General features: G+C 44.1%; 1 protein-coding gene across 1 annotated transcript in view; it reads right to left on the reverse strand.

The window, feature by feature from the left end:
* Window positions 1-25,977, reverse strand: part of LOC311147370 (paired box protein Pax-7-like) — a 66,015-nt gene that overhangs the window by 14,003 nt on the left and 26,035 nt on the right. Inside the window, exons 5-7 of the mRNA XM_084184061.1 lie at window positions 22,665-22,864; window positions 9,312-9,477; window positions 8,753-8,952 (exon numbers count right to left, since the gene is read on the reverse strand). Of these exons, the coding sequence (XP_084040187.1) occupies window positions 8,753-8,952; window positions 9,312-9,477; window positions 22,665-22,864 (566 nt within the window). The remainder of the gene's footprint in view (window positions 1-8,752; window positions 8,953-9,311; window positions 9,478-22,664; window positions 22,865-25,977) is intronic.

Here is a 25,977-nt window from a genome sequence, read left to right on the forward strand (position 1 = left end):
TATAATGAAGTCTCTTCTGGAAATAATGTAAATGTACAGTATATACAATGAGTATACCTTCCTAATATGTCTATGTCATGGAAAAAGCAGGTGTTCTTAAGGTTTTGTATGCTCAGTGTATATACTGTATATATGCCTATATGATCAGTATTCAAGATACTGTCAATGCCGAGCCCATAAAGTGTAATAAAGAAACACAGCTCCTGATCTAATAGGCCTTTGCGACTGCGTGGGTCCCACAGTGTGCTTTTCGGTCTCCACCACCCCACTTAAATCCTCATCTTCTAGGATTTACTGAAATTCATATTGGCTGCCTCTGCAAGATAAATGTAAATCGCATTCCCTTATATTTGCTATTTATCAGGATGCAACAGCATCCTCACTTTCAGCAGGAAAAATATCTCTCACCCGCACACAAACAACCTTGCATTTAAATAGCATTTTTATTGTCCTCTCTAGCCTTTCATCTATGAGAGGGGGAATAATGTTGCCTCTCTGGGGAGAGAGAGAGAGAGAGAGAGAGAGAGAGAGAGAGAGAGAGAGAGAGAGAGAGAGAGAGAGAGAGAGAGAGAGAGAGAGAGAGAGAGAGAGAGAGAGAGAGAGGAGAGAAATGTGAATAGAAAGAAGGAGTGAAAGACAGAGGTGATGTCAGACCGAAAGGGATAGAGAAAGAGTGAATTGGAGAGAATGTGAAAAGAGGGAGAGAGATGTCCAATTGTCAACAGAGAAATCCAATAAAAAATCTAAATAAATAATATAATAGTATCTTGAGGTCAGGAATACAAAGAATAGATTTGACAAGGTCCAATAATACCAAGTACTATTTGACAACAGAAAGCCAATCAAAGTAAATGAACGAGCAACCAAGTTAACCAATGAGTCCTTATAATATCAAATTTCACATGATGCATCTGTATTCTCAGTAATCACAAGGACATCCTATCATTTTGTTATCCATGCACCTGCCATAACCACTATGTCTGGTCGCTCAAATTCCCATTGTTCAGTACTGTACTGTATTGTATTCTGAATAGTTTTACCTCCAGATGGTTTGGGCTAGCGATAGCCCTGCCTAACCACCAGGAGGCTCAAACACCTTTTAAGGGGCTTAAGGGCTATTGAGTCCATTCTTCCACAGAGAAAGAGAAGAGGAGGAAGGAGGAGAGCTTTCCACTCATCCGAACCATTGAAACTATGCTACCTACAATTGCTATTACCAGACCAGGAAGACTCCTATTTTCTTATTTTCACGCTTCCAGCGCTGGTAGAAGAAGAAGACAAAATGAATAAATAAGTAAATGTATGCAAAAAAAAACATTCCGCCAGTGGATATGATTTAAATTCGCCTGATTTTCTTGGCAGGTCTCATCTTTTTCTCTTCTAAAGCTTCTTACTTTTTTTTTTATTCTCCCCAAATTGAAACAGCATCTGTATTTAGGATGAGTTCTAATTAACAAGTATGTACCCCCTTCCCCCCCACTCTCCCTCTCTCTAAGTATGGAAGTGATGTAAATATATGCATTCATCCTTTCTGATTTGTTGACACCGGAGCTTGCCAGCTGACACGGTGCCCAGTGAAGGAGCTTAATACCCCCAAGTTTTCATAACGTAGGAGACTAAGGCGCAAGTCTCTCTCTCTCTCTCTCTCTCTCTCTCTCTCTCTCTCTCTCTCTCTCTCTCTCTCTCTCTCTCTCTCTCTCTCTCTCTCTCTCTCTCTCTCTCTCTCTCGCTCTCTCTCTCGCTCTCGCTCTCTCTCTCGCTCTCTCACAGTGTCTTGTCAAACATTTTGTTTTTCTCTCCCCTGGTAAATGTTTATTTTTTTGGCAACCCCTGTGCAGGATTCTTAAATATTCATCCCCTTTTTAAAAAAGTGGCTGCTGTGCTAATGGAAGTGCTGTGGTGAGGGGTGAGGGAGTGAGAGAGGGAGAGAGAGAGAGAACAGGAGGGAGGGAGAGGAGAAGGCCCCCTCCCCTTATCTCGGGCAGACAGTTGTCAGGAATCACTAGTGAGGCCTGAGTTAGCGCACGCGGCACAGGCAGGCAGGCCTAGGGATATGGATCAAAGGGAGAGCGCTACAGTGGCTCTGATCCCCTAGTGCTGAAACCCCAGCCTTAGTCGCTCACACACACACACACACAAACACACACTCCCCGACATCAAATGCTAGCCAGAGCTCTTCCGCCATTCCAAAACACAAATCTTCCTCCACCACAGCAATGGAAATTGAGAAGGAAAAACCTTGACTTTTTTCTCCGTTTTTTTGTGTGTGTGCTTTTGTTGACTTTTATGATGAATTTATGGGTTTAGTTGGGGTTTGTTTGTGGGTAATTGTTTGTTTATCTGTGACAGGTCAACAAGTTGTGTGTCCTGACAGCGAGGGATTAGGGGACCAACATTGTGCCTGTCTGACTGACAATTCATATAGAAAACAGTCTGACAATGGGATGACCGAAAATAGCCCAACAGATTTTTTTTTTACGTGGTTCAATAAGATCAGCTTTATTTCATCAAGAATCCGAGGCTGTAACAGAATGACTGGGAGCCAGGCTGCGAGAAGAAGAGGGAGTGTATACATATCAAATGCACTTTCCCATCGCAAGGCTAGCATTTTCATATTGTAATTTTCTCACTCAATAAGACTTGGAATTGGCTGCATTCTACTGCTAGTTTCCTACATGAAAGTCAGTAATTCTTTCGTATTCAATTTGAAAGGGGGGAGGCACAAAACGTCTTGTGTGTGCATCAGATGCCAAAAGCAATATGCACTATCCAAATTGAATTATTGCCTGTCACAGGGCATGGACGTTATGCTATTTTCAAGCTCATTATTTGGAAATACTCCCAACATTGTTATCTCATGTAAATGATTGGAAACATGATGGAGGGGTCAAGATGGTTGATCTCGCAATGAAAACGCTAATGCAGTGATACCATAAACTGCATTTCAAAAATATTTATTTCTCATGCTTTTCATTTCAACCCCTCTTTGCTCATAGTGAGAGTGCATGTTTTCATGTCATCAAAACAATACAAATTATTTAATTTAAAATAAATTATATACAATTATTTTGTTGTTTATGGAATTTCTAGTGGTTAAATCACATTGCTCATACTTTATAAAAATTCAACAAATTGTGGTGAGAAACCTGTCTTATAAGCCTTATTACCCTGAGCTCAGACTGGACAGGCTCATGTATAAGATGATAGGCTGTCTAACACCTACTAAGATATGGAGAGTTAGAGACACGTGTTCAAGGCTGGAATATCACTCCCTACCTCTGACTGGTAGGGCCAAAGGGGGCTTAATGGAACTAGTCTAAGTCTTAGCCATACCAGCCATCAGTTTTACCAGGACAAAGCTAGATATAACTACAATAGAGGGTGGGGGAGAGAGAGAGGGAGATATCATTTTAATTTGAGTTTTGTATAGGTTTGGTATAAGAGCGGTAATCAATGGCAGCCTCCAGTAACATTCAATGGATGGCAGCCTCCAGTAACATTCAATGGATGGCAGTCTCCAGTAACATTCAATGGATGGCAGCCTCCAGTAACATTCAATGAATGGCAGCCTCCAGTAACATTCAATGGATGGCAGCCTCCAGTAACATTCAATGAATGGCAGCCTCCAGTAACATTCAATGGATGGCAGGCTCCAGGAACATTCAATGGATGGCAGCCTCCAGTAACATTCAATGAATGGCAGCCTCCAGTAACATTCAATGGATGGCAGGCTCCAGGAACATTCAATGGATGGCAGCCTCCAGTAACATTCAATGAATGGCAGTTTCCAGTAACATTCAATTAATGGCACCCTCCAGGAACATTCAATGGATAGCAGCCTCCAGTAACATTCAATGGATGGCAGCCTCCAGTAACATTCAATGGATAGCAGCCTCCAGTAACATTCAATAGATGGCAGGCTCCAGTAACATTAAATTAATGGCACCCTCCAGTAACATTCAATGGATGGCAGTCTCCAGGAACATTCAATGGATGGCAGCCTCCAGTAACATTAAATGGATGGCAGCCTCCAGTAACATTCAATGGATGGCAGCCTCCAGTAACATTCAATGGATGGCAGCCTCCAGTAACATTCAATGGATGGCAGCCTCCAGTAACATTCAATGGATGGCAGCTTCCAGTAACATTCAATGGATGGCAGCATCCAGGAACATTCAATGGATGGCAGCTTCCAGTAACAGTCAATGGATGGCAGCCTCCAGTAACATTCAATGAATGGCAGCCTCCAGTAACATTCAATGGATTGCAGCCTCCAGTAACATTCAATGGATGGCAGCCTCCAGTAACATTCAATGGATGGCCGCCTCCAGTAACATTCAATGGATGGCAGCCTCCAGTAACATTCAATGGATGGCAGCCTCCAGGAACATTCAATGGATGGCAGCTTCCAATAACAGTCAATGGATGGCAGCCTCCAGTAACATTCAATGAATGGCACCCTCCAGGCACATTCAATGGATGGCAGCCTCCAGTAACATTCAATGGATGGCAGCCTCCAGTAACATTCAATAGATGGCAGGCTCCAGTAACATTAAATTAATGGCACCCTCCAGTAACATTCAATGGATGGCAGCCTCCAGTAACATTAAATGGATGGCAGCCTCAAGTAACATTCAATGGATGGTAGCCTCCAGTAACATTCAATGGATGGCAGCCTCCAGTAACATTCAATGGATGGCAGCTTCCAGTAACATTCAATGGATGGCAGCATCCAGGAACATTCAATGGATGGCAGCTTCCAGTAAGAGTCAATGGATGGCAGCCTCCAGTAACATTCAATGAATGGCAGCCTCCAGTAACATTCAATCGACACCAAACACAACAACACCCACAGAGAACGAACCTGTTCAACTCTGGCATAACGCTACTAGAACATATTAAGTTAATATCTTCAGTTTGGACTATTTAATCTTGACTAGTAATGACTTGGTCTTGGTCATCTAAGTCTGAGGTATGCAGTATGCAGATTGCTATTGTCTATAACAGGTTCTTTCAGAATGGGGGAATTAAATAAGCAATAGAATGTGGTTGGAACAGGTTTTTCATGTAGTGCACAAAAGGGAAGGAAAAGAAGGTGCAGTTGACCTGTGTTTACATCTACAGTACACTACTAGGCAATACTAAGTGCTGTTTACTGTTGTTGACAACATCAAATCAAACTTTATTTAAAGTGCATTTAGAATCGCTACACACTTTACATTAAAACAATAATAAAATAACATAGAAAGCAAAACAATCACTTATTAAAAGCCCAGCTACAAAGGTGGGGTCTTAAAAGTTATTGAAAAACCTCAATAGTATGCATTTGTACACTAACACCAACCCACTATAAGGAAGTTGTGTGGGACAGTAAGGAATATGAGCAAATACATGTATCGCTTCGAGACAAAATGCTTGTACTGGTACAAAAACGGGGGGGAATAAATATTTTGTGGGGCTGCTGTTAGTTGCATAAACCACAATTGGATCAAAGTAAAGCTCTTTCCATTGCAAGCTCTGTCAAACCAATTAGAACCAACAAGACACAAACTCACTAAAACATCTTAGTCTTGTAACGAGGAAAGGAAATGAACAAACAACCACTTTGGAACAGAAACGTTCCTTTGGGGAAGAAGAAGTTGTAAATGCTGGATTGGCTGGAGAATGCTCCTCTGCTCACATCCCCAATAACACACAACAAAATCATTTTATTTACACACACACACACTCACGTACATTTCCATATATATTCCCATGCTTTGGCACTGTATGGGATAATCATACTGGGGAAAGCTCCATCTCCCCCATATGTTCCTGCCTGCTGTAAAGGAAATATTCTCTCTGCTGTGCGCATATAGAACGCTTTATTAAAGGCATTCAGAAGGGTTGGGGAAATAGTAGCCTACACTGAGGACAGAGAAAAATACTCCACAGAGAGAAAGAGAGAGATGGGAAAAGCAGAACATTTTGGGGAGAGAGTGAGGGAGATCAAAAAAGAGAAGAGGAGGAGGAATTTCGATTTAGAGAAAAAAAAGAGGCGGGCAGCTTTTTCAGCAGATGCCATGAGCCTTCCCTGCAGAAAAGGGGGAGACGGGGGAGGAGAGAAGGGGAGGAGAAAATAGTATTTGTGTCTGCAGGGGCACGGCCAGGGGTTGCTTGTGCAGAGCGCAGTGTGGTGGTCTGGAGGGCTGAACTGTGATAGTCCTGCTGTCAGGGAGGACATTAATTTCTCCCACAATGAGAGGTTGATGGGATTGCCACATGTCGACCAGGGTGAAGGGGTAAGAGAGAGAGAGAGAGAGAGAGAGAGAGAGAGAGAGAGAGAGAGAGAGAGGGGGGGGGGGGGGAGTTGAGAAGAGCTAGATAGAGTTGCTAAGACTGGAGAAATGTAAAACCCTTTTACACACACACACACACACACACACCTTTACGCAACACCCATGTAGAGCAACGTATTAGAATGGATGGGTTGTGATTGTGAATCACTGACCCACCTGCTTAAACAACTAATTTCTCTGTTGCTGACACAACTCACATTGTTATGGATTTCATATGAGTTGCATATGAGTTGCAGTGAATTAACATCACGTTATTTAAATGTTTCTGTCACTTCAAATGCAAATGAAACACGTGTTCTTAAATTCTTAGAGTAATGTTATTAGAAATTAATTTACAATATACTGGAGTTCAGTTATTTCCTATTAGAATAAAATTGAATTAAAAATCACTTTCAAATTCCATTGCTAATATATAAACGCATACGTATGCAAAATCTAAGTAAAGGCCCCTCTTAATAGAAAAATCTCTTCTTGCCCATACAGTAGGCTTGGGAACTATAGCGTCGTAATCCCTAATGTAAAACAGGGAAGTCTTGTTATTTTATCTGTTCTACCGGCGAACAAGCAAGGGAGAGCGGGAGTCACGTTAATAATCATAAGGAAAAGCCAACCCATGTCCCTGATATTTATGCAGGTTTGCAGCGCTAAGCATTAGCCTCCCAAAGCCCCACCACTACGATTAACAATCAGAAAACGCTGAGGAACGCGCCTGTTATCCCCCAACTCTCCAGTACAAGAGAAAATCTCTTTTTTGTCACCCAAATCCTTCATTCTTTCTTCTCTTCTCCGCCGAAAAAAAGAGAGGAAGTATTACCAGTTTTCTCAATCTGCTTTGAGAAATATTTAAAGGGGGGTGGGATGGGGGGGGAATCGCAATAAAATATGTGTGAATGCGGGGGTAATTGCGGACAAATGTGGCATTAATTTAAATTTTAGACTCTTTAAATACCATTTCAATCTTATTTTCTGCTTGTTAGTCAGATCTTGTTGCTCCGGGTGGGCTGGACTGCCCAGTTTTGGTGAGTAATGGCATATAATTTCCTCACCAGTGATTTGCATCAATATCCACCCTAGTACTCTATTCTGTGGCTGTTAAGAATCAAACCCGATCAGAAATTCTAATTTTCAATGGTTATTGTTCAAGATGCCATGAGAGGATAAGGTGGACAATTCCTATTTGCATGCCACACACACGCACACACACGCACACACACGCACGCACACACAACAATAGCATTGCGGATGATAGAGGGGAAAGGAAACAGCGGTGTAACATTCCCTTATCGAGTCCACTGTCCTCTAATAAGAGATGACCAAGAAAATAAAGCCTAAAATGTAAAAACCTGATGGACCTCCCACAGAAGAGGAAGAACAGGCTTGTTAGCATCAAGTTATTAAGTTATCACTTAGAATCTGAGGAAGAAGCTCTATGACATTAAAATGGTATACCTGCCTCATAGAATAATGCCTTAACTTTCAATGATACATTAAAATCTATTTTCTGAGTGAAAAATACTGAATCCCTAGGTCATTTACCATGCAATATTAGTCTATGGAAGTTTGTCTTGGGTAGCTAAGCCTTATTTTTATCAGTTACAATACATTAGGACAGAGTGCTTTGACAGCGACGTCTATTAATTCCGAAAATGATGTCGGTAGACACAGTCGACAATTCCGTGAAAAGACTCATTAGTTTAGTGTGATTACGTCTTTTCTTTTCTAGGATATCTTCGTATTAGTTGTTTCCCTGTAGTGCCTACTGAGTCGAGCGAAGGATTTGTCTAACATGGTTGTAGGTTTTAAGTTCAAACTCTAATTCATTTAGAATCCACTTGTCGAACAATCGTCCTCATTTGATTTGAGGCTCAGGGATGTGGGATGAAATTAATTGTCAAACATTATCATCCAAAATCCCCCTGTAGCAAGAGGATATTGGTATCTTCTGTACTTGAAACGTTTACAGTCAAAGCCACAAGAGACTCTCTTAATCAGAGACAAGCCACTGGGCATTAATCTATCAAAAGCAGAAACTGGGTTTCCGAGGTACGACAAAAACACAACTCTTCTCCTAGTTGCGAGAATGCATGTTTTGGACTTATGCAATCAACAATGATACCATTTGTTAGAGATCCTAATAAACAATAACAATAAACAGTGGGACAAGAAAGAACCTATCAGTCGACATTTGAATAGTCCTTTTCTTTACCGCACAATATTTTTATTTTTATTGAATGGGACGTTTTTTTATAGGTTGCAGGTACGTTTCTTACTACGGAGGAATTGTCCTCACACACCAACGCGACTTGTACACACACGACCTGTACACACACCCTCAGAGCAGTGGAATAATACCGCCACACAAACACACAAATCCACACACCCTGACATGCGACCCTTTGACCCCCAGCACTTACCTGTGGGGAGAGGCCGTTGCTGACGGGGTTCATGTGGTTACTGGATGCCGAGGGGCTCATGAAGGAGTCAGAGTAGCTGGAGAAGCCATGGCGGTTGGACGACAGGCCGTATGCCGAGCCGCTGTCCCCGCCCGACAGCCCTCCCTGGTGCATGGTGGACGGTGGTAATGGCTGGGGGCGGTGAACCGTGCCACTACCGTCTGCGATTTCGACAGAAGGGGGACCAGGGAGAAATCACATTTAAGATCATGGGTGATGATCACATACACAGCACCATAGTCATGTAATATCATCTTAGCGCTACTGGGTGTTTTGTAACAGGTCAAATCATGTATGTGACTCAGATGTCATCTACGCGCCACGAGACCGTGTTAGCCCACTGACCTAAATCCTAGGCATTAGCTCAAGGAGCTACTGTAACATGTGTCTTCAGGTCTCAGACAAGGTTCAAATAAATTAGCTCAAACTAGCACTACGTGGCTAACCAACTTTGACAATGGTACCTCAACACTACATGTTAGGACCATGTGTTTGCAGGTGGTGGTAGATATGTCTATACCTTGTGATAGCGTGGTTGTGGGGTAGCCGGAATCTTGGAGCTGGTAGGTGGGTAGCGTGGGCATGCCGCTGCCTGGGAATCCACCCGGCAACAGGTGATTGAACGCCGCCAGCTGATTGGCTCCCGCTTGCTTACGCCACCTGGCCCGTCGGTTGCTGAACCACACCTAGAGAGACAGAGGATTTTCATGAATGAATGGGAGACTGCACAGCAGGAAGGAGGAAAAGAAAAAGAGACAGAGAAAAAGAGAGAAAACAAAGACTTCAAAGATTAAAAGGGAGGGAGGAAGACCAAGGCAGAGAACCTGCAATTAACTGTTTAACTGTTCATTCAAACTGGTTGACCCAGTGGTATTTTGGGGGTGATAATCGCTAAAGCGTCAATCAAACACACTTAAATCTTAATTAACACCATCAGTGTGAGGACCCTACACACTATGGGCAAAATTACTGTTTAAAAACCACCTGCTTCAATTAACAGCGGCTTGCTGATTACTAGTTTCAGATGTGCTGGTGTTGGAATACATCAAATTATTAAATAATGGAACGGCTGGGTTGAAAGACTGATTCACAACGGTGCGTCCCAAATGGCACCATATTCCCTATAGTACACTACCTTTGAACAGAGATCTATTGGCCATTGTAAAAGTAGTGCATTAAAGGGAATAGGGTGCCATTTGGGGCAAAGACAAAATTAGATGAATTTGATGTGGAAATAGGTTTGGGCTTAAGGTTTTGCCACTTTAATTGCGAAAGTATTCACCCCCCTTGGCATTTTTCCTATTTTGCTGCCTTACAACCTGGAATTAAAATAGATTTTTTGGGGGGGTTGTATCATTTGATTTACACAACATGCCTACCACTTTGAAGATGCAAAATATTTTTTATTATGAAACAAACAAGAATAAGACAAAAAAACAGAAAACTTGAGCATGCATAACTATTCACCCCCCCCAAAGTCAATACTTTGTAGAGCCACCTTTTGCAGCAATTACAGTTGCAAGTCTCTTGGGGTATGTCTCTATAAGCTTGGCACATCTAGCCACTGGGATTTTTGCCCATTCTTGAAGGCAAAACTGCTCCAGCTCCTTCATGTTGGATGGGTTGTGCTGGTGTACAGCAATCTTTAAGTCATACCACAGATTCTCAACTGGATTGAGGTCTGGGCTTTGACTAGTCCATTCCAAGACATTTAAATGTTTCCCCTTAAACCACTCAAGTGTTGCTTTAGCAGTATGCTTAGGGCCATTGTCCTGCTGGAAGGTGAACCTCCGTCCCTGTCTCAAATCTCTGGAAGACTGAAACAGGTTTCCCTCAAGAATTTCCCTGTATTTAGCGCCATCCATCATTCCTTCAATTCTGACCAGTTTCGCAGTCCCTGCTGATGAAAAACATCCCCACAGCATGATGCTGCCACCATCATGCTTCACTGTGGGGATGGTGTTCTCGGGGTGATGAGAGGTGTTGGGTTTGCGCCAGACATAGTGTTTTCCTTGATGGCCAAAAAGCTCAATTTTAGTCTCATCTGACCAGAGTACCTTCTTCTATATGTTTGGGGAGTCTCCCACATGCCTTTTGGCAAACACCAAACGTGTTTGCTTATTTTTTCTTTAAGCAATGGCTTTTTTCTGGCCACTCTTCTGTAAAGCACAGCTCTGTGGAGTGTACGGCTTAAAGTGGTCCTATGGACAGATACTCCAATCTCTGCTGTGGAGCTTTGCAGCTCCTTCAGGGTTTTCTTTGGTCTCTTTGTTGCCTCTCTGATTAATTCCCTCCTTGCCTGGTCCGTGAGTTTTGGTGGGCGGCCCTCTCTTGGCAGGTTTATTGTGGTGCCATATTCTTTCAATTTTTTATAATGGATTTAATGGTGCTCCGTGAGATGTTCAAAGTTTCAGATATTTTTTTATAACCCAACCCTGATCTGTACTTCTCCACAACTGTGTCCCTGACCTGTCTGGAGAGTTCCTTGGTCTTCATGGTGCCGCTTGCTTGGTGTTGCCCCTTGCTTAGTGGTGTTGCAGACTCTGTATATATATGTGACAGATCATGTGACACTTAGATTGTGCACAGGTGGACATTATTTAACTAATTATGTGACTTCTGAAGGTAATTGGTTGCACCAGATCTTATTTAGGGGCTTCATAGCAAAGGGGGTGAATACATATGCACGCACCACTTTTCCGTTATTTATTTTTTAGAATTTTTTGAAACAAGTTATTTTTTTCATTCCACTACACCAATTTGGACTATTTTGTGTATGTCCATTACATGAAATCCAAATAAAAAACGGTTAAAATTACAGGTTGTAATGCAACAAAATAGGAAAAATGCCAGGGGGATGAATACTTTTGCAAGGCACTGTAGATGAAGGGGGGGGGAGACTGGTTAAAGAAGTATTTTTAAGCCTTGAGACAATTGAGACATGGATTGTGTATGTGTGCCATTCAGAGGGTGAATGGGCAAGACAAAAGATTTAAGTGCCTTTGACCGGGGTATGGTAGTAGGTGCCAGGTGCACTGGTTTGTGTCAAGAACTGCAACGCTGCTAGGTTTTTCACATTCAACAGTTTCCCAAGAATGGTCCACCACCCAAAGGACATCAAGCCAACTTGACACAACTGTAAGAAGCATTGGAGTCAACATGGGCCAGCATCCCTGTGAAACGCTTTCGAGTCCATGCCTGACGAATTGAGGCTGTTGTGATGGCAAACGGGGGAGGTGCAACTCAGTATTAGGAAGGTGTTCCTGATAAACAAACATTGTGTCTTTGAGCACCTAGTCAATGTTGTCTCAAACTGCGGCCATCAAGACAAACACACGTCAGACACTCAAGGGGAACATGAATCTTGTCATGCATCTAAAATGGGCAGTAAGGGATCTTTCCCCTCCCTAACATACCTATGTGTGTTTAAACCAACCAGTTAAAGGCTCTGGGCTTGTGCACAGACGTAGGATCTTAATTTGAGCCAGTTTGCTACAGCAGGAAAATAATCCTGCACCAACAGCAAATGTGAATTATTATGTGAATTATGATTTATTGAAATTTGTATAGGTGTTGATCTATTTTTCGTAAGGGAAAATCAAGTCTGAAATTTCAAAGTGGAAATTACAAACTTAAGGAGCCTTTTAAAACCTCAAATACACTACAAGTTTTAAATGTCCTGCATTGCAGGAAAGTTATCCTGCAACAGGGTGATCAAATTAAGATCCTAAATCTGTATGTATGTTTGTATATATGCGGTAGGAAAAAGCAGGCCTGTGTCATTGATCTATGGCTTTTGGGGCCAATTCATCAACACTTAATACACTGTCTGTGCAGTTAATCTCCTGTTGTCTCCCAAATGGGCCGGACCATTGAGAGGGCCACTGAAACAAGGATACAATGGAGGCTTGGCTTGAATGGGCCACAAAGAGGCCTTTTAAACAGGCACTCTCAGCCCCAGCAATGCTGCCTTTCAGCTGGCTCGCATGGATCAACGGATGGATGGCCTGGGACAGGGATGCACATTTGTGCTCCGCTGCTCACACACACACACACACACACACACACACACACACACACACACACACACGCGTCCATATGGCTTGGCCAGATCGGGTCTGAAACACAGATGCTTCTCTTGCGTGATTGCAGAATAACATTACTGTGAGAGAATCCTAACTTCAGATAAGTGTGTCGAACTCCACATCTACACACCATTCTCCCATAGACATCAATTAATGACTTATGCTTAGCAAAAAGTTTAATCTCATTTTCAACCTACAGTATATGCAAAAGTGATAGGCCCAAACTGATATATGCAAAGGTGTTAGGCCCAAACTGATATTCCAGGTGCTTCTGGCTCAGCAGGACTTCGGCCTCACCCACTCCCCCAGCTATAGCTCTTCCAGCCCCCCTATCCCTCTTGTATTGTCAGCTTCCCTCTCCACTCCCATAGGCCCAGATTAAGCAGATTGGTAAATGAAAGAGCAGTGCATGGCTACAGGCACAAATGACCCCTCTTTCAACTCCACAGGACACTAATTGCTGGGTCTTAATTAAACGTGGCTAGTAAAAGAGAAAAGCCTTGTACAAGTACGGGCCTACACGCAGATGGATAGCCTACACACCACACCCGAACACGCACGAGCATGCACAGACACACACATGCCCACACACACACACACGTGCTCGCACTCACGCGCTCACACATACATGCACACACACACACAATATGAGAATTAAAGTGAGTGAAAGTACACACACACCACCTATACTTTGCCCCAGGCCACCCACTTTCTTCCTCTCCTCACTGACTACATTTGAAGTTTTACATTTGTGCAAATGAAAAACATGCCTTTCAAGTGTGCCTTTCAAGTGTAGAATATAATTTGGAGTTCTATTTTCGAAGGGTAGACTCTAATAATTACACTAGGCAGTGTTTGCCCTAGGTGCTAAGAGTGAGAGGGATGAGCTAAGACACTTTTCGATTCACCAACCTTTTCCCTGCTTCACTTAAGAATCACCACCAATGGCAGCCAGTTAGCAACACCAATGCTAACACTGACACTGTAACGTGTGTATTATCAACGATGTACAAAATATTCACTACAACTGAATCTCATACATACAACTGATTTAATACAACTGCATAAGACATTCATGACAGGTTTTACGTCCACTCCTTATGAATAAAATCATTACCGAAAGCATTTAAGTCACATTGTAGGTTTTATTTCTATTTTTCACTGTGTGTTTACTGTAAGACTGCTCTGTGTGAGTGCGGCTGCAGGGCTCAGCGGATTTCCTAAGAGGCTTGCTCTGAGCACCACCAGCCACTGAGAAGGACTTGATACTCTGCTCTGGAATCTGACTGCAATGTCACCTTGGAAGGATCTCTCTCTCTCTCTCTCTCTCCCTCTATCTCTCCCTCTCTCCCTCCCTCTCTCTCTCTCTCCCTCCCGCTCTCTCTCTCTCTCTCTCTCTCTCTCTCTCTCTCTCTCTCTCTCTCTCTCTCTCTCTCTCTCTCTCTCTCTCTCTCTCTCTCTCTCTCTCTCCCTCTCTCCCTCCCTCTCTCTCTCCCTCCCTCCCCCTCTCACTCTCTCTCTCTAAATAAAGACTGTAGTAAATTCCCTAGCTTAGCTCATGACAGAGCTAAAAACCATTCTGTTCTATTTTCGTGTGTTTGTATACCTGCCTACATGTGTGTGCGTATGTTCTCCAGTTGGGGAGATATCGTCTGGGATTACTGTTGGGCTAGCTGGCGGGGGGAATGACCGGGAGACGGGCGCGATGACGAGTAAAACCTGGATAACGTGATTGAATTTCACAGCCAAAAAGTCCAACATAACAGCGACTAAGAGGCATGAAAAAGACCAACATCAATCTCTTCTCTCTCTCTTGCAGTAGCCTCTTCTCTGTCTCTCTGTAGCTCTCTCTCTCTCTCTCTCTGTAGCTCTCTCTCTCTGTAGCTCTCTCTCTGTAGCTCTCTCTCTCTCTCTCTCTCTCTCATCTCTCTCTCTCTCTCTCTCTCTCTCTGTCTCTCTCTCTTGCTGTCTCTCTCTCTCGCTGTCTCTCTCTCTGAGAATGAGAGATGTGAATGGATAGGAGGTATGGTTTGGCCCACCATCACAATTCACAAACAAGTGCAGGGGGCTGAAAGTGACAGATTGTGTCTTTAAGGCAGAGATAGTGGTCTGGTTCTAGGTGGCAGGGTGAGGGCGAGGGCGAGGGAGCTGAGTTTTTTTTATTATTATTTTTTGGGGAGAGTGAAGGGCTGAGGTTACATGACATTGGCATCCAGAGGTCAAGCCCTGATAGAGGGCCACGGGGCATCTCTCTCTCTCTCTTTCCACTGGAGATGGGGAGACACACAGAGATATGCTGTTTTACTGCCCACAGATGGTCCACATGAACCAGGGCACACACACATATACTCACACACACGAAACACACACGTGCAGACATATACGCACATACAAACAAACTCATGCACGCACACACACACACACACATATACTCAGACACACATGTAGACACACCCACTCACATACACATGTAAACACACACAAACACACACACACATGCAGAGACACACCACACACACACACACAGTCACAAAGATGCTCATGTTCTTCCTATTCATGGACCTCATCTCATTTTGGTAGGGTATTCCCATTCTTAATGTCTTGTTAGAAAAGTATAGGCCTCGATTGTGTCCAGAGTTCTCTGGATTCCTTAGGGTTTAATGAGACACCACTCTACAACAGGGGGAGTGACACCAGTAACCTGGCAACGATGGTCACAGATCAGAACAAAAGACCAAGAGAGAGGATTTTCCCAGTTAGCCCCAGACTGATCATAGTCTCTCTCTCTCTCTCTCTCTCTCTCTCTCTCTCCTCTCTCTCTCTCTCTCTCACTCTCTCTCTCTCTCTCTCTCTCTCTCTCTCTCTCTCTCTCTCTCTCTCTCTCTCTCTCTCTCTCTCTCTCTCTCTCTCTCTCTCTCTCTCTCTCTCTCTCTCTCTCTCTCTCCCTCCCTCCTTCCTTCCTTCCCTGTTTCTCTCTCCCTGTATCTCTCTCCCCCGTGTTCGATCTCTCTGTCTGCTAGCCGGGTTGGTGCTATGCTAATTAAAGTAGCTGGGAGTGTGAATCGGGGAGTGGAGGGGCGGATTAGGCCGATAAGTATCAGGAGTAAAGAGAGACTGAAAGAAATTCATTTAAATTCTAATAATAAACCCCTCTGTTTGAACACCAGCGCGGGTACACTGCCACTGCTTCCAACTCTACAGTCGACACAAATCCCATTTGTTCTTTTGTGGCGCACAAAACAAATGACTCGGAGGAGCAGCTTTGACTTGACTCTGAACGGTAGCAGCAGGGCAAGTTGCACTACAAGGCTACAAAGCTTTAGGCCTAGAGCTCCGTTGTCAGCGAGCTCCACTACCGAGGTGATCTAAGCGAGTCAAGGTATCGCCGTATCTAGGTATTATGATATACTTTGAAACCGTGTATTGTTGATTTGATGTATTTATGTATGGAATGAATAAGTAATGCAGTGAAGTATGAGTTAGGCTAATACATATTACGTGTAGGTGTAATGTGGAGGAGTATGACAATTGTGGGAAAATCTGGATTTTTATTTGACAATTCGCATGTAAGGGGTATAGCTAATCATTGATATACATTCTCAATTTCCATATCCCCTATTAACCGTGTGGTCAACACAACTGGAATACAGCCACCACTCCAGCCTCACAAACCTGTCACTCCCATTGACAGAAAACATCAATTTTCTGTGTGACTGGGAATCATGTTCTTTATCGCTGTCTGTGGGTTGGAGAGTGTGGTTATGTTGTCAGCAGGGGAACATGTGTACAGTATCTGGGGAGTGTGTGTGTGTGTGTGTGTGTGTGTGTGAGTGTGAGAGAGAGCGTGCATGCGCCTGGTTTTCAGTAAGACAGGTAGCCATGGCTCATTCCTAAAGATCTGGAAGTACTCATCCCTGTCGTTGGGCTAGATACATATCAGTGCCGTTCATTTGTCAAACAGAGACTGTAAAAGTGTGTGTGTGTGTGTGTGTGTGTGTGAGAGAGTGAGTGAGTGAGTGTGCGTGTGTGTACATGCGTGTGTGTACATGCGTGTGTGTACATGCGTGTGTGTGTGCGTGCGTGTGTGGAGAGAAGCTGTTGGTTTGATGTAATTACGGAGTGGTGGTGGCTGATGAAGACAGATGGGCTGTTTGTTTGTCTCTCTCTCTCTCTCTCTCTCTCTCTCTCTCTCTCTCTGTCTCTCTCGCTCTCTCTCGCTCTCTCTCGCTCTCTCTCGCTCTCTCTGTGTGTGTCTCTCTCTATGAGAACCACATGAAATGAGAAATCTGTTGATGCTGAAGACTTCCCCCTCTCATAGAAGCCTCCCCCCCCCCCCCCCCCCCCCCCATCACACACATACACACCACAGCAGCCCTGTTTCTCACCCTCTCTCAGACATCTGGATACCATGTCAGGCAGGCAGGCAACAGCTGCACCCAGCCAGGTCAACAACCAGGCCACGGGGTGCTGCACAAGCTAAGAGGCTCAGGCCACCTTTGTCTACCCTCTCCATTGGCTCCTCAGGTGCCTGACTCTAGGCCCCCTAGGTCCCTGTCTGCACTGTCGAGGGCTTGCATTAAAAGAGATACCCCAGAAGCACCGGGTGTCTGACTCGTTCAAAACAGCCCCACTCAGTGGGTGCCCTGAAGGGAGCCATTTTTAACACGCTCCGAGTCATGACTGGGAGTCAATGGTGCTCAGCTTCTGGTCCCGTTAATCATCTCCCATGAACCACTTTACTTTGAATGAGCACTAATTGTGATTGGCACATTAGGTGTCAGAAGTGGGATCCCATTTGGTACATCCAATTAGTTTCTAAGACGTACAGTAGAGTACTAACTCAGGTGGGACCTTCTTCTTCAGTTTCTTTGTGGATGGAGGACTGAAAGAAGCCCTTTGTTACCGTAGAGTTCGCCCCATGGAACCCACCCTGGAAGGGGAGTATGCTGTTATATTTGGCAGAGATGTGTTTTAACTTGGGGTCCAGTCAGTAGTTGACTGATGTCTCTTGCATGGTCAGTTGTATATTCAAGGGTGATGGAAAAGAGTACAGAAACTTCTAAGACTTTGTCCTGGGTATACCAATAATTGACTTCAGCTCAATGTGGACAAGATTTAAAAATATGACATTTGTGTCTCACCCTCATCCATCCATCCACCCAGCCTCCCATCCATCCATCCACCCAGCCTCCCATCCATCCATCCACCCAGCCTCCCATCCATCCATAAACCCACCCAGCCATCCATCCTCGCAATAAGAGAGCACGCATGACATCCGACAAAGAACAATTTCTCAATCTTTGGAATCGCTTTGTCCATTGGCCAAACTGTAAACTACATTTGCAATCTTTGTCCACAAACACGTGTGTGAGCACTACATATTGTGTGAGCACTACACAAGCACAACATCGTTCTTTATGTTATTTTCATGTCCTGGACATTTTTTTCAGTGACCTTTTCAAAAATTACATTTGCACTGACCTTATTGAGATTTTTTCAAAGCCTCCCAGAATTGGATTATAAGGAAAGTCGCCTAACGGAATTACTGCCACAATTCAAATACCTCAGGCTTTCACATGACATAATTTAGCCGCATTATTGACAAAAAAAGAAAAATGTCCCTTTTTGTCATATTTTTACTTGAATCAGTCAGTGAGCTATAAATACGTATAATGGCCAAATTCCCCCGTGGGGATTGTACTAAGAGAATGGGACATTGAGCTGACCTACTAACATGGCTGAAAGCTAAACAGAGCCTCTGATATGGACTGCCAACAACAATCACATCACATGATCCGTGGCTGACCAATCCCACTGTCCCAATGATGTTTGCTTTTAAGACAGGAAAAAGATGACACCAAATGCTGTTCAGTATGGAAGTCCAGAGAGGACATATGAACACAATATAATTTTCTCGTGATCACGTCATAATAAAGTTGTTTTGTCGAGATCACGAGATAAACTCTATAAATAGGAGTGGACGTGTTGATGATAGATTGTCAGTATGGCTGAGGCGGCAGAGCCCACGGTGGATCAGCGCATCCACTTTAATTTTGATCAGTGATTAACCCAGGCAGAAATTGCATTCTGTCTGTCAGTTGTAGATGGCTTCCAGTTTAGGCTCCAATACAATCCAATTTTAAAGACATGTAAATGTATGGTTGCACTACTATTTTAAATGGATTGAATGTGGAATGTTCAGTGCAAGAAAAGTTAACATTGAGGTCTGTTGTTGCAGACTACCAATGAAAGTTTACCAAAATTCACCAGACTACCAATAAAATTGTAATTTAATCTTCATTAATAGTTTTAACAGGGAGGTTGGCCTGTCAATAGCAGCAAAAACACAGTCACAAACAACAATTAACAAGTAGTACAAAAATATACAGCTGACAGTATGGCTGTATCCTGACTGGTTGCATCACCGCCTGGTATGGCAACTGCTTGGCCTCCGACCGCAAGGCACTACAGAGGGTAGTGCGTACGGCCCAGTACATCACTGGGGCCAAGCTTCCTGCCATCCAGGACCTCTATACCAGGCGGTGTCAGAGGAAGGCCCTCAAAATTGTCAAAGACTCCAGCCACCCTAGTCATAGACTGTTCTCTCTGCTACCGCACGGCAAGCGGTACCGGAGTGCCAAGTCTAGGTCCAAAAGACTTCTCAACAGCTTCTACCCCCAAGCCATAAGACTCCTGAACAGCTAATCATGGCTACCCGGACTATTTGCACTGCCCCCCCACCCCATCCTTTTTACGCTGCTGCTACTCTGTTAATTATTTATGCATAGTCACTTTAACTCTACCCACATGTACATATTACTTCAACTACCTCAACTAGCCGGTGCCCCCGCACATTGACTCTGCACCGGTACCCCCCTGTATATATAGCCTCCCTACTGTTATTTTATTTTACTTCTGCTCTTTTTTTCTCAACACTTTTTTTGTTGTTGTTTTATTTTTACTTTCTTTGTTAAAAATAAATGCACTGTTGGTTAAGGGCTGTAAGTAAGCATTTCACTGTAATGTCTGCACCTGTTGTATTCGGCACATGTGACCAATAAAATTTGATTTGATTTGATTTGATTTGAAGTGAATCACATGTTGAAGTATCTAAATATTCCAACATGTCACAGGCTACAGTCTATTTGTCATTTCAGCCACAAATGATGCATGAGGTCCAATTTGTAAGTCGCTCTGGATAAGAGCGTCTGCTAAATGACGTAAATGTAAATGTCCACACAAAAACATAAAACACAAGTAACAAAACACTGATACACTGACAGACAAGGACAGTCACACAAATGTTAAATACAACGATATAAACAATATAACTAATATAACTAATAATATATGTGTAGATTGTGTGTGTTAGAGTGTGATAGAGTTTGTCTGTGTGTGCGTGGGTTTGTGTGTCATTTCACAGTCCCCAATGTGCCATGAGATGTTGTTTTATCCATTTTTTAAAGGTAATTTTGCGTTTTGCTTGAGTAATTGGAGATGGGAGTTCCATGCAATCATAGCTCTGTATAATACTGTACATTGCCGTGAATTCGTTTTGGACTTGGGGACTGTGAAGAGACCTCTGGTGGCATGTCTTGTAGGGTATGTATGGGATGTTTTCTCAATGATATTCAATTCAGCATTGAAAAAATACTCAAGTTTAAGTTTGTTCCACCTGAGCGAGTCTGACCACAAGTCAGAGACCACTATGATGACACACCAAATGCGTTTCATGGATCCTTTTGTTTTTCTTCTAATGCCTTTTAAAGGGAAAGTAATCCAAAAGTAACTGAAAGTAATCAGATTAGTTACTGAGTTTGGGAAATCCAGAGGTTACATTACTGATGAAAATATTGGACAGGTAACTAGTAACTGTAACGGATTACATTTGGAAAGTAACCTAACCAACCCTGCCAATATCCAACTGCAGCACAGAGGTGTGCTACCATGTCCAATGGGCATGAGGTGTCTGAAAACATGCGTTGTTTACGATTGTTCACATTGAATGGTCAGAGACAAAGACTATCTTGTCGTCGAACTTCTGTTTGTTGCGTGTCGCAGTAGACTGGTGGTGCTAAAGTGAAACACTGGCCGCAGGGAGGAGTGAGACGAGAATGAGGACAGGACTCACGGCTAAAGGAGAGACACTCCTGGTCCATTCTTTTTCCTCTTCTTCTTCTTTTTTGTCTTAAAACAAGCCCTTGATTGATTCATGTTTCTGGTGGTGGACTAGGGGCTCCCGAGAGAGGGTGAGAGATCCTCTCTAATATGCAGTGAATTTTACAAGGAGCGGTGGGCTTGAAAGTGGTGGGAAGAAACGATCCCAGCCAAGAGTATGAGGAGTGAGAAATCCATCAGGAATGCAACCCCGACTTATCTCCCCCAAGCCCCCTCCTCACTCGCACCCAACAGCTGTTGCTATAACTCCACTGTATTTTCCCTTCAGTGTTACTTAGAGAAGGAAAAAGGAACTTACAGAGAACAGAGGTGTCAAAACGTACTTAAGTGTGAAGAAAGAACTGCTCTCTGGCCGGCTTGGAACAGCTGAAGTCTTGCGAGCCCCTTTTACGTATGTCGGAATAAAAAAAATTGGACGCATTTGATAAATATGAAATGGGTGTGCGAAAACATTAGGCTTGAAAATATGGGGACGTGCGAGAAGAACGAGGATGGTGCCAGAAAATGCCAAAAGCGGTGCCAATCCTGGCTGAGAATCCCCCCACTACTGAGAAGGACATAGCTGCCATTGTGGATATCCACGGGAAACAGCCCCCCCCGCCCCCCCCCCCAGAAAAAAAAAAATGAAAACTACAAAACAATTGTCTGTGCCAAAAGAAATCCAGCAATAACACTCATCAACAACAACTGGGTGCTAAAGAAAGCCAACAAACACCATTGACTACTAAAAACCCTAAACCCTCCATAAACATCCAGCATTTAGCATGGTGCATAGGCCTACTCCACAGGCTAGTCATACAACAATATCACCTACATTGTGAGCTTTAGTTCCATGACATATGAAAAGCAAACTGTATCCCAAATTGAAATGGAATAATTGTTCTATTCATTTTACAGCCCCACTCTGCACTTATTACAGCCATGTTTGGATTACTGCACCCACCCCCCTCGCATGGATGCTCCACAATTACGGAATTTGGAAGGAAGGCCACAATGATGAAACATTCCCAGCTATTTTGCATTCCACACACTGCATTACAGTAGATCTGATGACATCGTGTTGTGCTCTCAGACATCTCCCCTTATGGCTGACTCTCACCCTGAAACCCATACTCACTCCCTACAGAGAGGACTAATCCTATAGGGTATCGTCATCCCCGCTGTGCTCTCTCAAGTGTTGAGGAGTAGGTGCTGGCTTTGACACGCTCTTCTGTTCTTCTTGACCCATAGACTCTCAGACAAGAAGGTACCTTTATGTGAAGACTTCTGAGCTTGTGATTAGTACTAGTATAGAGGTGTGTTGAATGTGTGTGTGTGTGTGTGTGTGTGTGTGTGTGTGTGTGTGTGTGTGTGTGTGTGTGTGTGTGTGTGTGTGTGTGTGTGTGTGTGTGTGTGTGTGTGTGTGTGTGTGTGCGTGCGTGCGTGCGTGCGTGCGTGCGTGCGTGCGTGCGTGCGTGCGTGTGTGCGTGCGTGCGTGCGTGCGTGCGTGCGTGCGTGTGTGTGTGTGTGTGTGTGCTGCGTGAGCAACTGAAGGAGCTGGAGAAGGCTTTTGAGAGGACACACTACCCGGACGTGTTGGTGTGCGTGCATGCGTCTACAGCATGTCCTACCTGTACACGGGCCTCTGTGAGCTTAGTCCTCTGGGCCAGCTCTTCTCTGGTGTAGATGTCAGGGTAGTGTGTCCTCTCAAAGGCCTTCTCCAGCTCCTCCAGCTGTTCGGCCGTGAAAGTGGTGCGACTGCGCCTCTGCTTCCTCTTCAGGGGAAGGTCTGGCTCCGACTCCACATCTGAGCCTTCGTCCATACGGCTACCTGCATCGGGGACAGAGACAGACAGTTGGTCTTCTTGTGTAATTCAGTCGACGGGATAAGTACTGATGGACACCGTACCATACTGTTGAAGGGAAATGCAGTTCACCAGTCTAAATTCACATGCATTCTTTTTACGTTGTTTATAAAACATTTATGGCAGTACCACTCCATTGAAAATGCATTTGACTGTATGATTTCTATTAAAACTTTAAGCCAAGCCGGACAGATAAATGAACAATGAAAAGGAGCATACATTCTTGGTTCTTGGCTATGATGATGCAGATTGTTAACATGCATGACTGGTCATAGCAATCAAATGTCCAAATAAAATTACCTTTGTCATGTCATGTTATACCATTATAGCAGGTGGAATATCAAGGTTATGAAAGCATTATGACAACTTACGACGGCGAAAATGCATTCAAATGTACATATTTTGAGAAATCCATCACTATATATATATGTCTACTGAAATATTACATTCAAATGGACATTTAGGTCATTTAGCAGACAAGCTTATCCAGACCGACTTGCAATCAGTGCGTTCAGGTATGTAAAACAACCACCTATCAAAATCAAGTAAAACCTTCAAAACACAATTAAAATGTTCCTTAAAATAGCAGTTTTCTAAAGTAACAACCATGGAGAGATGTTGTTCACAGAGGGAGGCAGTGGTTAATTGATGGGGAGGATGGCTGTGTCCTCCAGTGACATGCCCTCCTATGGCTCACTCTAAAGGGAATACGACTGTATTTACTTCACTGTGTGGTTATTTATATGAGATCCTTTTCTGTCAACACAATCCAGCATCAGTACACATAATGCCCTGGGGCGGGCAGCTCAGATTGGAGGGGGGCGCTAATCTCTCCAGACCACCTTGGCGATCCGTGTAGCACTATTCTTCCACCATGGCCTGGGGCTCAGCGCGACAACAAACTGGCAGCGTGTAAATATTGCCAATATATTATTGTGTGGCGGGGATTGAATGAAATTAGTGCCACACAATATACAATATACCCATGCTGGTGTTTTAAAATAACCACAGTGGCAGATTATCGGCTACGTACAGCCATCGGTTTTAATTACGGTTCGGCTTCAGCATTGTGCTGGGGGAGAGCATGCAAAGGATAAACTGCGAAGTTGTGACGCCATTGTCTCTAATGAAATGTGTAAATAGGGGTGTAAATAGAGCAAGTGGTTACTGGTAATGTGATGCCGTATGCATAGAATTACATATATCATTTAATAGGATCTCTGTGGCTGTATGTACACCAGTGACAACATGTGAGTGACTTCACAGTGGTGAGGTTCCATACATGCTGTTTCAAATTAAATGTAAGCTATTTCACCAAACACATTCATTCAGGTTGGCCAGTTGGACACGATTGAATGTCGACACACTACTCAACACACTGTGCCACTATCAAACCATATTCATAATGATAGTAATGCATTCTTTAACTGTATCAAAAACACTCATGTTCGAAGTGGACACAGTGTACACTTGAGTACACACTGACAGTCAGGTCTTCCCGTCCCCCCACCCTTGCGGACAGTAGAGAGGGTCGACGAGGGTCCCTCTTTCTCATTTCCCTGGGTGTTTAAGGCTATATATATTTATTGACAGTGTTTGGGGGCAGTGAGTGTGCATGGGGGCTGATCCTTCTCCAAATGGCCCTCCACACCCCCGGCCGCCTGAAGAGGCTCAGCTCTCCAGACACAGGGCCCTAATCCTCCCCATGGCTTCTCCCTGCATTTAAGCCATTCCACATTAGGGATGGCTGCACAGCCGCCTCTCGCTGCTCTCATAGATATGCATGGAGCTAGGGATGGAGGAAGGAGAGGGGGGGAAAGAGGAGGATAGGAGAGGAGAGGGGAGATGAGAAGCAGAGCCTGCCCGGGGAGGAAGGGAGATAGAGGAGGAGGGGTAGAGGGGAGGGGGAAGAGAGGGGTGCAGGTCCCAGGCTGCCGCATCAGTGGCCAGGCGATTATGGGGGGAGTTGAGGCTGGTGGCAACGCTGGCTCTGCAGTGGCGGGGAGAGGGGATGGAGAGAATGAGAGAGAGAAGGAGTGAGGGAGGGAGGGGAGAGTGGGATAGATGAGGGAGGTCAGTGTCCCTGCTTCCTCCTTGCCTCCCTTTCAGCGCTGATACGCTTTAGTACCGTGCCTCTGACCCTGTTTGCCTCCACAGCCTTCCAGCCTACCAGGACTGGGTCTTAGTCTGGTCAGGGTCTGGTTGGGGTCTGGGTCTGGGTCTGTCTGACAGACATGCCTTCTCCCTTATGACAGACTCCTTTCTCTTTCCGCTGCTGTTTCGTGGCCTCAGCAACGCAGGGTGGTGCCTGGCCAGAATCTTTTTTTAACATTTGATTTATTTACCAATTTAAAAACAGAATTCAACCACACGTGGATACGCTGCATTTCAAATCATCAAGTGTAACACAATTCCTGTGCTACAGGAAAGGATGGCTATGGAGGAACCGTGACGGGCGCTCAAATCAGACCTCTCCGATAACAGGAAGTGACAACAGTCAAATGTGGACTCAAACTGGCAGGGTGATTCTGGACGATATTTCCATTCAGATCTCGGAATGACGGCTGTGAATCTACATTCGTGTCACTGTCACTGATTATAAACTCATTCAGAATCCTCAGATGATGTCCTACAAAGCAGGATGAATGTGTGTGCTTGTGCGTATGGGTGGTTGGTTGGGCATATGGGTGGGTGAGTATGCATGTATTTGTGTGTGTGTGTGTGTGTGTATGTGTGTGTGTGTGTACCATGTGAAACCTGGGAGGTTTTCGAGTAACAGATGTGATGAGAAGCGTTGAGGTACTTGAGAGGGTTAGCAGGGCTGTATAGTAATAATGTGTCAGATTGGGCCTCCTGTCTGCTCCTTTCTAGTGCTCTGATGAAAGCCCTGGGGGGACAATTGAGAAGTGCAGAACCTGGGTGTGGCATTCAACTCTTACAGCTCTAACGCCAACAGCACTAATAAACTTCAACACTGCGAGAAAAACAACGCTGGTATGCATTTAAAGGCTTCAAAATACTTATTGACTTCGGTAATGACACTTGACACTTCTAGATACAGTAGTCTTACTCTGAATAT

Source organism: Coregonus lavaretus (assembly GCF_964263955.1).
Source record: "Coregonus lavaretus genome assembly, chromosome: 20".
Lineage (NCBI taxonomy): Eukaryota > Metazoa > Chordata > Actinopteri > Salmoniformes > Salmonidae > Coregonus > Coregonus lavaretus.